Source organism: Astatotilapia calliptera, chromosome 1 (assembly GCF_900246225.1).
Source record: "Astatotilapia calliptera chromosome 1, fAstCal1.2, whole genome shotgun sequence".
NCBI classification, from domain to species: Eukaryota; Metazoa; Chordata; class Actinopteri; order Cichliformes; family Cichlidae; genus Astatotilapia; species Astatotilapia calliptera.
The window spans coordinates 40,094,604-40,108,748 of record NC_039302.1 but is presented as its reverse complement, the minus strand read 5'-3'; the positions used below and the strand labels follow the sequence as shown (position 1 = coordinate 40,108,748).

Sequence of the window (14,145 nt, the reverse complement as noted above, 5' to 3'; positions counted from 1 at the left end):
TGCTGACATGTTGGAAATAACATACCTGTACACAGAATTGTTTACTGAGAAAATTAAATGTGCTGTACATGATGCCTTTGTTAATCTATGTTGTGTTTTAGAAGTCAATGCGAACATGTTAGCATCAGTGCTTTGTTCAGGTACTGCCTGGCAAATTGAAAACTGGCATATTTTCCTGCCATCACTGTGTTTTTTTGGTACAAAGCTATGATTTCACTCACTATAAATGGTGATTTTTTTAAATAAATTGCATTTCTGTTAGGAATCTCATGCAAATATATGCTTAGGAAAAAGTTGGAAAGTAATTATATTTTGACTAACTCGAGCTGGCCGAAAAAAACAAAAAATGTCTCCCTACTGGAGACAAATAGCTGACTGCAGCCCAGTTAAAGGGCGCTTTAAAGGGTACTATCGCCTACAATTGTCACAAAAGAGGAAATGATTCCTAAATCATATCCTGCACCTGTCTATTATCCTGTCAAGGGTGGGAAAAATGACTTTCCTCTACAGCATTCTGACAATCATCCGACATTATTTATATAGCAACTCTAATTAGATACACTCTCCCACTGAGCACCCAGATCAGTTAAATGAATCATGTTACTTTATAACAGTTATGGTGACTAATTAGGGCTGTGACAATTTACTTACTACAGCTTTCAGTAGTAACTGGAAGCTGAGAGCCAAAAGCAGAAAATTGAGTACATGCCAAGAACACTTCTCTTTGTTCATTTTAGCGATTGCGAGGACTCAAAAATAGAGGATATTGTTTTTACATTCATCACTCAGATACTAGAATTAGATCAGACTAAAGACCAAAGATCAAAGACATTCCTTTGTTTCTGACCACCTCCCCAGCCAGTCTGCTGGTGGGGGAGGCTATAGTGTTTTATTATGGGACATCCTATGTGAGGGTTCTGTTTTGTTGTTTAGTAATGCTTGTGTTCTCAGAATAAAAGACTGCAAGGAAGGCTGTTTATTTGAAGTTGGCTAGGAGACAGGTGAGGAGCGGTTAGCTCCAAGAGCCTGGTTCCAACCAGCCTCCCTTGCTAGCAAGTAAAAACCAGTTAAAGCTGTTCATCTTGCTTCCTTGCTTTGTTAACGGGAATAAGTTTCTAAACCAGCGGGGCCTGTGGAAGCGCAGACCCAACAAGTTGTACTGCTATAGTGGGGAAAATAATTATTTGGTCTTCTGCTCAATTTGTAAGTTTGCTCTCTCAAAAAGAAATGAGAGAGGCAGAATATCTTGGCTGCCACTTGGCAACTTGAAGTTTCAGTTCCTTCTCCAGATTTTCTACAGGACTGAGGTCTGGAGACTGGCTAGGCCACTCCATGGCCTGGATGTGCTTCTTCTTTAACAACTCCTTTGTTGCCTTGGCAGTATGTTTTGGGTCATTATCACACCGGAAGACCAATCAGCACTGTTTAGGCTGTGGAAAGGAGGTTCTCTTCCAAGACATGGTCCCATCTATTGGCAGTGAAGTAATCCTGTATCCTTAGCAGAAAAACATCCCCATGACATAATGTTTCCACCTCCATGCTTGACTTTGGGGATAGTGTTCTTTGGGTCGTACATTTCTCTCCCTCTAAACTTAGCGGGTCAAGTTCATGCCAAAGAGCTTGATTTTGGTTTCCTGTGATCACAGCACTGTCTCACAAGCCTTCTATGACTCATCTAGATATTCACTGACAAACTTGAGACAGGCCTGTACATGTGCCTTCTTGAGCAGAAGGACCTTGCAGACGCTGCAAGATTACAATCCATTACAGTGTAGTGTTTCTGATGGTGTAGTTGGTGCCTGTGGTCTCAACTGCCTTCAGATCATCAACAAACTTCTCCCGTGTAGTTCTGAGCTGATCCATCACCTTTCTCATGATCATCCTCACGCCATGAGGCAGGGAGACTGAAATTGTTTATATTTCTTCTATTTCCAAAAGGCTGCACCAATATTTGTCTAATCAAGCTTCTTGCTGATAGTCTTGTAGCCCATTCCAGCCTAGTGTAGCTCTACAACCTTGTCCCTGGCCCTTTGACAGCTCTGTGTTCTTGGCAATGGTGGTGGAGATGTTGGCATGGAAGAAACTGTGGACAGTGCTTTAAGCATACGAGTTGAGATCTGTAGTATCTGTAGTTAAGTGATTAATTGTAACCTTTGGGTACACAGCCAATCTGTGGAAGCCAGAATTCTGGCTGGGTAGTAACTTTTATGTAATGTGTTTTTTGATTTGTTTGTTTGTTTATGTTGTTTGCATTTTTTCTCTCTCTCTATTAAAATTAAACTATCATAAAAATTAGAGAGACTGTTAATTTCTTTGTAAATGAGCAAACTTACAAATTTAGCAGGGAATCGAATAATGATTTCCCCTATTGTATGTAGCAAACATTGTGCTTTTCTTAAGAAACAATTTGGAATACCAAGGAGCAAAATGACTTCTTAAGCTATTTATGATTGGAAACAACTGCATAACATAAGGCAGGTTTAAAGGGAGCAAATTAAACATTGCTCAGATTGAACATTGCTATCTCTTCTCACTGTGAGTAAAAAAAAACTTATCTGCTTAGCTGGAATATATAATTCCATGAAAGGGCTCTCAATTTTCCGGAGTAGCAGCCAGCTTTAATGGAATGTTATTGGATCGTATCAAAGGGAGGCAATAGATGGGAGTCCTTGTAATTTGGGCAGAGGGGCTGTCTATTTGTCACTGGAGGGGAGAAACTATCGATTAGAGGTTTCAAATTCCATTACATCAAGTTCTACCCTCATTCATCACATTCTGAGATGGGTGGAGGACACGGTACTTAGCAAACAGGCCAACTGGCAAAAAAAAATCCCACATATAAAAGGTATTAGAGAAAAGAGGAAAGAGCAATCCTTCTGAGATATATCCACAAAAGGTGTTCTTAGATATGAGACTCCTTGTGTCTTTATCTGCATATTCTCTGTATACCACTCTCCCACCAGCACAGCTAAAACTACTCTGTCCTCAGTGTGCTGAGAGTAATGAAGTTTCCTTAAGAAGAACTTAAAAAAGGATTAGACAGATCAATCACCCAGCTCTACAGCATCACCACACACACACATGCACATACACACACAAGCTATAAGGCCCTATCTCTCTATACAGCTAACTGCAGCTCTCGTTCTCTGTCGATTTTTTAACTGCCTGAGCCCTGAAGACTCTATTTCTCCCATTTGTGTGTACAGGTGTATTGCTGCAGAACATTTTTACTTGTTCGTGTCATCAAACGAAGACAAAATTGAATATCTGCTCTCTAATCACTGCAACACAAATAAGGCAGAACAATAAAAAAAGTCAAAGTTGTAAGCTTGATCAAAAATATCTGTGCAAAGTCAGATAAAGAGAAAAAATAGAGTTTAACTTAAAGAGACAAAAAGTTTCTAGTAGTTATTTTGGTTGACAAGTCACGTTTAATTATCTACTGTGTGTCCAGCCAAAAACAACCCCAAATAAATACAGAGACAAGCCAACCATTCAGGTTGTATTGTCATTTTATTTGGTAAAGGACATTACTTTTACTTTTAAATATCAGCCTTGCCACTGGATTTGCAAAGGAGCTACACAGAAGGTTGAATGTTTACCTGTATGACTGTAGGTTCAGAGATGAGTGTGTCTGCTTTCAACACTTCCACCACAGCCTCTGGCACCACAGCCTTCTTCATGCATGTCATGTTAAAGCCATATACATCATCCCAGAATGCAATGCGGTCTTGATGCTTCTGTACATCACCCACAGCTGCCAGGCTGATGTTACAAAGGTCTGGGTACACTGTGAGGAAGCGAAACAAACAAATGAACAAAATTAGTAAAACAGCATCACCACTGTTTGATCAGTAAGCCTCAACACTCACATCCAGCAGAGAAACTGCCAAATTTGGGCTAAAGTCAAATAGCCAAAAACCAAAACAAAAGACACTTAACTTATATCTCTTTTCCATAACATGAATATTCCTTCAAATCCTTTCTTGACCTTGTAAAGATTGACAACAGTTGCTCATCCTTCAGCACATGCATACTTTCTCTTCCTGGCCACTTTGAGCTTTTTCATCGATCTATTAATATTTACTTTAAATCTTGCCTATATTTCAGCTTTCAGACTCTTTGACTGATGTAATATTGCTTAAGGATGATGATAAAGGCACGCAATAGAGCAACACTAAAAATGAGGAGACAACTACGTCAAATAGAGATTAAATAAAATATTCTTTCTCGCTTTTAGTTTTTTAATGTAGCTATTGATCTTTGTTTACTCATCATACATACTGCTTTACAGAAGGCACAATCTCATAAATACTGAACTATGAATATTGTAATAGTGCATTCACAATATACAACATACCACGATGTAATACTTTAAAATACAAAACACAACATCAATGTGTGAGGATCTTCCTGTGATGGGTGGTGCATCGCTTTGGTAAGGGATGGTGCTGTGTACCCTATGAGATGCAGCTGAATTGACCACTTGCACTTATAGTTGTGGGTGGAGTCAGCGGAATTGATAACATTTGGTATAAGAGAGCAAACAAATAGAAATTCCCCAAATTCTTATCATGGTTGCCACTTAGATCTTTTTGAGTATCCCCACAACTAGTTCGTGAGTCGTTGCTGGAATGATGGCATTCACAAAGAGCAACACAGTGCTGGACTGAAAACCTCTTTGCAAATACTTTATTTGCAAGCAGATTGCTGTGGTTGCTCAGAGTTTTTGTGGAAGATGAAGACTTGTCTGCAAGCACTCCTAAATTACTCTTTCACCAGTAGTGAAAGTATGAAAAGTACGATAACAACCAGAAATGAAGACCGTCTACCTTCAAAGTAAAATCTCTAAAAAGTTGTTGGCTACAGTAATACATGCAACTTTTACTTTGAAGGCGGATGTTCTCCATTTCTGGTCTCAATTGCACTACTTCCAAGTTTTACTCCTGCTCGGCTACAGGGAGTGCAGAATTATTAGGCAAGTTGTATTTTTGAGGAATAATTTTATTATTGAACAACAACCATGTTCTCAATGAACCCAAAAAAGAACCCATTTGGCCATAGGTGAGTAGGCCTAATTCCTACTGAATATGATGCACGACTTCCCACGACTCTCCATCCTGGCAAAGAAATATCTTTGCATCCCAGCCACAAGTGCCTCATCAGAAAGGCTCTTCAGCACTGGTGGAAATGTTGTCAACTGCCTGCGTGCATCCCTGAAGCCTGATCATGTCAATAGGCTGGTGTTTTTGGCTAAAAACCTTTGAGAGGTTGCAGGAACCATGTTTTGTTGAGCCATTTTGAGATTGTATGGGACTTGGGCCTACTAGTTTTTATTTATTTCTTATAAAAGTTACTACTTTCAGTGTTTCACTTTATTTTTGTTCAGGCAGCAACTTTAGTTGACATACTTCAATGTCAGTTTGATGCAATTGTGCATTGTGTGGCTACACAGCTTGCCTTGATGTTTGGTTATTTGTATGCATAAATACAGGGAGTGCAGAATTATTAGGCAAGTTGTATTTTTGAGGAATAATTTTATTATTGAACAACAACCATGTTCTCAATGAACCCAAAAACTCATTAATATCAAAGCTGAATGTTTTTGGAAGTAGTTTTTAGTTTGTTTTTAGTTTTAGCTATTTTAGGGGGATATCTGTGTGTGCAGGTGACTATTACTGTGCATAATTATTAGGCAACTTAACAAAAAACAAATATATACCCATTTCAATCATTTATTTTCACCAGTGAAACCAATATAATCTGCACCGACTCCATTGTTCCAGCTCAGACTGTTCATTGTTACCCAAATAACAAGCCGTGGGTGACTAAGGACATCAAAGCCCTCCTCAACAACAAGAAGAGGGCTTTCAGAGGGGGCAACAAAGAGGAGGTGAGGAAGATCCAGGTGTTACTAAAGGACAAGATCAGAGAGGCTAAGGAAAATTACAGGAGGAAGCTGGAGTGGAAACTCCAGCAGAACAGCATGAGAGAGGTGTGGAGGGGCATGAAGACCATCACTGGATTCAGGCCAACCAACAGCAGGGGAACTGAGGGAGGTGAGAATAGAGCCAATGAGTTGAATCTGTTTTTCAATAGATTCGACACCACAGTGTCTGCTCCCACCCCCACAACCTCACCTGCAGTCAGCCTGGAATCCAGAGCCACACCACTGTGCCAGCCTCTCTCTTCACATGTTGCCTCCTGTGAGATTCCTGACACCCCTCATCACCTTCACTCAATACCAGGTTGAGATGCAAATGAGGAGACTTCACTCAGGCAAGTCTGCTGGACCAGACGGAGTGAGTCCCCTTGTCCTCAAGACCTGTGCCCCCCAGCTGTGTGGAGTCTTTCATAAACTGTTTATGCTGAGTCTGAGTCTGCAGAGGGTCCCGGTGATGTGGAAGACATCATGCCTCGTCCCTGTACCAAAGACGCCTCGTCCCAGTGGCCCCCAGGATTACAGGCCCATGGCACTGACCTCCCACATCATGAAGACCCTGGAAAGGCTCATCCTGGACCAGCTGCGACCCATAGTAAGACCACATCTGGATCCCCTTCAGTTCGCTTATCAGCCTCGTCTCGGAACAGAGGACGCCATCATCTACCTGCTCAATCGTGTCTACACCCATCTGGACCAGCCGGCGAGCACTGTGAGGGTCATGTTTTTTGACTTTTCTAGTGCTTTCAACACCATCAGGCCGACCCTCCTGGGTGATAAGTTAGCAGCGATGCAGGTGGATGCTTCTCTGGTGTCCTGGATTGTTGATTACCTGACAGGAAGACCACAATATGTACGTCTCCCACAGTGTGTGTCTGACAAGGTGATTAGCAACACAGGGGCACCACAGGGGACTGTCCTCTCCCCCTTCCTCTTCACCCTCTACACCACAGACTTCAGCCACTGCACAGAGACCTGCCATCTTCAGAAGTTTTCTGATGACTCTGCGGTGGTTGGATGCATCAGCAGGGATGATGAGACAGAGTACCGGGCTGTGGTCGACTCCTTTGTCACGTGGTGTGAGCAGAATCATCTGCAGCTCAACGTGGCAAAGACCAAGGAACTGATCGTGGACTTCAGGAAGACCAGGAAACACTTGACCCCTGTTTCAATCCAGGGGGTCAGTGTTGACATTGTGGACGACTATAAATACCTTGGAGTACACATTGACAATAAACTGGACTGGGCTAAAAACACCACAGCACTTTACAGGAAGGGCCAGAGTCGTCTCTATTTTTTGAGGCGACTGAGGTCCTTCAACATCTGCCAGAAAATGCTGAGGATTTTCTATGAGTCTGTTGTGGCCAGTGCGATCCTCTATGCTGTTGCATGCTGGGGGAGCAGGCTGAGGGTCGCAGATGCCAACAGACTTAATAAACTGATCCGTAAGGCCAGCAATGTTGTGGGGATGGAGCTGGACTCCCTCAAGGTGGTGTCGGAGAGGCGGATGCTGTCCAAGATAAAGACAATGTTGGATAACACCTCCCACCCACTCCATGACATGTTGGTCAGCCACAGGAGCTCGTTCAGTGAGAGACTGAGATTACCGAAAAGCACCACTGAACGACACAGGAAATCATTCCTGCCTGTGGCCATCTCCCTGTACAACGCATCCACTTAACACACTGTTTGCTGCTACAGCTACACATGTTTCTTTTCCAAATATTTATTTATAAGTGACTTATGTATGTATGTATGTATGTATGTATGTATGTATGTATATATATGTATATATTGTACTATTCTTAGTTAGCGTATTGTCTGTCTTGTCTTAATGTTGGTTTAAAATGGAGCACTGTAACAAAAAATAATTTCCCCCAGGGATCAATAAAGTATTCTGATTCTGATTCTGATTCTGATATATAACATCTCCACATTCACAAATATACATTTCTGACATTCAAAAACAAAACAAAAACAAGTCAGTGACCAATATAGCGACCTTTCTTTGCAAGGACACTCAAAAGCCTGCCATCCATGGATTCTGTCAGTGTTTTGATCTGTTCACCATCAACATTGCGTGCAGCAGCAACCACGGCCTCCCAGACACTGTTCAGAGAGGTGTACTGTTTTCCCTCCTTGTAAATCTCACATTTGATGATGGACCACAGGTTCTCAATGGGGTTCAGATCAGGTGAACAAGGTGGCAATGTCATTAGTTTTTCTTCTTTTATACCCTTTCTTGCCAGCCACGCTGTGGAGTACTTGGACGCGTGTGATGGAGCATTGTCCTGCATGAAAATCATGTTTTTCTTGAAGGATGCAGACTTCTTCCTGTACCACTGCTTGAAGAAGGTGTCTTCCAGAAACTGGCAGTAGGACTGGGAGTTGAGCTTGACTCCATCCTCAACCCGAAAAGGCCCCACAAGCTCATCTTTGATGATACCAGCCCAAACCAGTACTCCACCTCCACCTTGCTGGCGTCTGAGTCGGACTGGAGCTCTCTGACCTTTACCAATCCAGCCACGGGCCCATCCTTCTGGCCCATCAAGACTCACTCTCATTTCATCAGTCCATAAAACCTTAGAAAAATCAGTCTTGAGATATTTCTTGGCCCAGTCTTGACGTTTCAGCTTGTGTGTCTTGTTCAGTGGTGGTCGTCTTTCAGCCTTTCTTACCTTGGCCATGTCTCTGAGTATTGCACACCTTGTGCTTTTGGGCACTCCAGTGATGTTGCAGCTCTGAAATATGGCCAAACTGGTGGCAAGTGGCATCTTGGCAGCTGCACGCTTGACTTTTCTCAGTTCATGGGCAGTTATTTTGCGCCTTGGTTTTTCCACACGCTTCTTGCGACCCTGTTGACTATTTTGAATGAAACGCTTGATTGTTTGATGATCATGCTTCAGAAGCTTTGCAATTTTGAGACTGCTGCATCCCTCTGCAAGATATCTCACTATTTTTGACTTTTCTGAGCCTGTCATGTCCTTCTTTTGACCCATTTTGCCAAAGGAAAGGACGTTGCCTAATAATTATGCACACCTGATATAGGGTGTTGATGTCATTAGACCACACCCCTTCTCATTACAGAGATGCACATCACCTAATATGCTTAATTGGTAGTAGGCTTTCGAGCCTATACAGTTGGAGTAAGACAACATGCATGAAGAGGATGATGTGGACAAAATACTCATTTGCCTAATAATTCTGCACTCCCTGTATATATGTGTGTGTGTGTATGTATGTATATATATGTATATGTATATATATGTATATATGTATATGTATATACAATAATTCTGCACTCCCTGTAGTAGTTAACAAGTGTTTGTAGACAAGTCAGCATCTTCCAACTAAAGTTGACTGCGGCACCCTGTCTGCTGATGCTACACCCTGTTTGCAGTCTATTTCAGTCACCTTTTTCGCTCACTATGTGTTTATACACCTCGCTGTATTCAGTTATTAGTTATTATTAATCTCTGGCTCTCTTCCATAGTGTGTCTTTGCCCTGTCTTCCTCCCCTCACCCCCAACTGGTTCCAGCAGATGGGCTCCACTCCCTGAGCCTAGTTCTGCTGGACATTTCTTTCTGTTAAAGGGCAGTTTTTCCTTCCCACTGTCACCTAAGCACTTGCTCATAGGAGTCTGTGGTGGGGCATGATCTGCGCGCCAGCTGCAGGGGAGACAGATGCACCTGAGCGACATTCGCAATCACGCCTCGCCGGCATAAAGAGTCCGTACTGGATCCCCATGTGGTAAAAAAAAAAACAGGATAAATCCCCCAAAAGCATTTTAAACAGTGATATGCCCCTCCTCAGTTGGTAATGCATTTAAATTGAATTTAACTGTTGCTCTAATTTTCCGAACAATACAAAACACACTCCAGTAAAATAACAGCATCAAACATATGTATCACTGTCCACAGTTTTGAAGGACACTGAATCTGTATCCTGAACACTTGGAAGGCTGCCCAGACAACAATGAGAGAATATTCTGGGATTTTATTTACTCCACTCAAAAGATCATTAATCACAACTAAAGGAGAGAGTGAAAAAATCTGCTCCCATAAATGTCTGTTCTCTGTGATGAGACATCCTTAATGTCAGCAAATTTAATAACTCACAAACTATTCAACAAATTTAATCAGAGAACGCCTTAAGATCCTGGGGGTGTGGAGTTTTGCATCAATTTCATGAAGCTCCTTTAATGACTGTATCCATCACATGTGCACAAAACACTGGCCTGATTACCACTTTGTCCTACTTTCATTCTTCACACTTTACTTTAATACTAAATGGCTCAAGACAAAGGGTGTGGACACACATCCAATTCCAAAACCATGGCTAGCCTCCACTCTTCAGAAACGTTTCCCACAAAAATGAAATTCACTCAAACTTTCAGTTTGAAAGCATAAAAGAAGTCAAGTACTAATGCTTTATCTCCATTAAGTAGCAGCACTCAAACTGCACTCACAGTTCTGTGCACAGAGTTCCCTAAGAAATATCTTGTCAAGAAGTTAGCATTGTGCACTGGATAACTTCTGTCCACCAACATCTAAATATTACTGCTGTCCACCAAGAAACTGCATAGGAAGCATGAGCATCCAAAAAGACTTAAACTTGTGAGATTTGAGACACTCTCCTGACAGTCCAAGTTTTAATGAGTCAAGTTTCTCTACTGCACAAATTACTTTACAAAAGAAGAGGGAAAAAATAGTTAACTAATTTTCCCCTTCAAGCAGACACAAAGACAAAAAAACACAACAACAAAAAAACACAACCAACAACTTCCTTCTGTCCATTATCCCTTTCATTACTTTAGGTGCTAATGAAAGTTCCACAGCATCAATAACAGTGTTAGTCTGCCTGCACTTGCCTGCTCTCGCTCTCTCTCTCTCATTCAGCAGCAACACTGATAACTATGCTGTGTGATAAAGAATGAGGGAGAAAAAGCTAAAATCGGTGTGATCCCAGACTACGACTGATTCATTACTTGTGGAAAAGCAGATTGAGGATTGTTACAGAAACATATGAAATGGTAGCCTTTTGAGGCAATTTAAGATTGTGGTGTGACCCCAAAACTTTAACTGACACAAAATAATTACTGATAAAAAATAAGCACATTTTTAAAATTATTTTCCACATTTTTTTACAATATCCTGCCGCCTCATAGGAAAAAAACTCTTATAAGATGTATTATAATTATATAACACTGTCTATCAAATGAACTATCTGCATCACAAAATGAGCATTAAACATGAGTTAATGTCTTGTCATTGTATTTTCACATCTGAATAAATTTCTTTGGATGACTAATATGCTTGGTGATTAAGTTAGAGCTGAGATGCTTGAAGCCATTGCTGTTCCTACTGTGAAGCAACATTAGTCAACACTGAGGCCTAGGGCCTAAACTAGAGTTCAAAACACTCATGAGGATATAAAACTACTCCTGCTACTAGTAATGCAAGTATCAGCCCCTGTGCTAAAGACATCTATAACAAACAACCAAAAAATAAACAATGTTTAGTACCTAACTAGAGACCACCTTGTGACTCAAGCCATGATGGACATACATCTGGGGTTTGTTTTGATGTCAACTATATACCCGTAAAGAGTTTTTGGTACAGGATAGCTGTTCCACAGACAGACATATTAATGCCTGCCAAAGTACTCAAAGTCACCTTTGAGGTAATCCCTGCTACAGTAGGCGTGTCCAGCACTAGACTTTGCCAAGGGGACACACACGCACAGACACACAAACGCACGTCCAAGGACACAAAGGTCACACTAACATTATCTTCATGTCACTTATTTCTCCTCTGCAACAAATGCAAAGTGATTAAAAAAAATTTGTATGATGAACAATCACAGGAAAAACAAACTCTTTGAGTTCTAAGATTTTATATGTCACGACATAATAAAAAATAATCTGGTTCTTAACAGGTCTTAAAATCAGATAAATACGACTTCAGATGGCCTGCAAAACATGAATTACATCACGTATTCTTTATTTCACAATTTCTATAGGAATCATTTCTACATGGAGAAGTGACGCAATCAAATGCACTTGATTAACTGATCATAGGCAAGTGTGAGCAGCTCTTTGAAAGCAAACTTTTGGTGTTTTTCGGTTTGTGCGTCTGAAGTATTCAACACAATGCCAAGGAGGAAAAATGTAGTGCAATGATCTTAGAGAAGCAAATGGGGCTATAAGGCCATTTACAAACAATTTCAAGTCCATCGTTTTATAGTGAGAAAGATTATTCCCAACTGAAAAACATTCAAGATGTGTTCCTCTCTTGCCATGAGTGGACATCCCACCAAATTCTCCCCAAGGTCAAACTGAGCAATTCTTAGAGAAACTTCTCTTCTCTCTGAAAACTACATGGTAGCACAGCTTAGGTTTGCATCTGAACAAACCACAAGATTTCAAGAACAAAGTCCTTTGAACAGACGAGATCGAAGTGACGATGTTTGGCCAAAATGCACATCGCCACATTTGGGGAAAACCAAACACAGCATATCAACACAAACACCTCATACATGCATGGTGGTGGAGAGGTGATGATTTGGGCTTGTTTGCAGCCACAGGAACTACGCAATCAGTGACTAGACCATGAACTCCACTGTATACCAGTACTAGTATTAAATTTGAAGCCATCTGTTGGACAGCTGAACTTGGATGAAACAGGGTAACCGCAACAATCACGCAATATCCTGTGCTGCTGTTCATCTCAGGATGTATCTCATTTTAGAACCTGTAATGAGTAGGGATGGGTATTGTTTAGGTTTTATCCGATACCGGTGCCAAATCGGTACTTTTGAAACGGTGCCGGTGCTCAAACGGTGCTCAAACCGGTGCTTAAAGAATGGAGAACACAAAATTGGTCCAAAAACCTCTCATGTTCAGCTGGTTTTTGTAAAAAGATAACAATGTTAGCCTCTTCTGCAGCTATAGGGGATTTATGGCATAACTCTTGGCTGGAAGCAGTGCTTAAACAATGGAAAAAACACAAACTTTGTCCTAAACCTCTCATGTTTAACTGTTTTCCACTTTTTCTTTGGTCATTTTAGCCTTTTTGGCCAGGGTGAAGGGAGTATCTGCCATCAAACAAGAAGACAGCCGCATGTAGCTATGATGATGTTTGCTAGTTCACCTTACATGCATTAATGTAATAACGTGGTTAGCCTACTCAACGTAAATTACACACGAACAACATTAAGCTACTCGCCCAGAGAAGAACGGCTGCTGCTGCATCATCATCCGTCATCATTTCTGCTACACTGGCAGGGCTAGGGGCCAGGACTCTCCTCTTCGTGTTTTTGGGGGATGTTGCTAACTCCGGGTCTGATAACAGGCAACCCACCCGCAGTAGATGTGCACGGTGTGAGGTCTCGCAGCAAGCTATAAAATACGGCGCATTTCTGGGCTTTTAAAAAAAAACACGCTATGCGTCTTCAGGTGTTTCATCGGATTTGAGGTGTTACCTCCTTTGACAGTATCACAGTATCAGCTTAAAGCACTTGTTGCTGCTGAGTTTGCATCTTTTGCTGTGAAGTACAGCCAGACTTTGACTGGTCCTCCTTGGGCATTTTTAATCTCTAGCTCTGCTCTAAAAGAAAGTACGTACCTGGCCCCGCCTACTATCCTCGGAAACGTAAAATGATTGGCTAGAAGTGTATCACAGCTCAGGAAAAAAAAGCACCGAAATAAAGCACCGAAATGTGCGCTGCTTTTCGGTCTGGTTACTACCGTACCCATCCCTAGTAATGACAATATTTTTGTTATTATGTCCCAATATGCAAAACCCTAGAATGAAGCAACACTTGGAAATGATGGAAAAAGGACAATATTTTGAGATTTTTTTTAACATAAAAACAACATGAAACAAAATCAATTTATCAAGTACTTTATGTAATAAAGAAAAGGGTAAAGAATAAAATATTATAAGCAATGGATTGTTTAATTGTAATATACGTGTAATGTGACAAACCTGGCCTTGTTTTTCCTGTGAAGCATACCATAAACTTTTGCACAGAAGATATTTATAGATTTAAAATTATCACATTTGAATCATTGTTGCTGGCATACGTGTTTGTGTTCAGTCTCACATGACCTTCGACCCACCAGGCTATAAAATGCGTGAATGGATAGTGACAGCTCAGTGATGGGTATCTCATGGCTTCTCATTATTAGCTGAAGCCTGCC

At 41.2% G+C, this 14,145-nt stretch overlaps 1 protein-coding gene across 1 annotated transcript in view; it reads right to left on the bottom strand.

Moving 5' to 3' along the window:
* prmt3 (protein arginine methyltransferase 3) overlaps positions 1 to 14,145 on the bottom strand; it is a 65,277-nt gene that overhangs the window by 18,477 nt on the left and 32,655 nt on the right. The window contains exon 12 of the mRNA XM_026177820.1: positions 3,603 to 3,790. Within this exon, the coding sequence (XP_026033605.1) occupies positions 3,603 to 3,790 (188 nt within the window). The remainder of the gene's footprint in view (positions 1 to 3,602; positions 3,791 to 14,145) is intronic.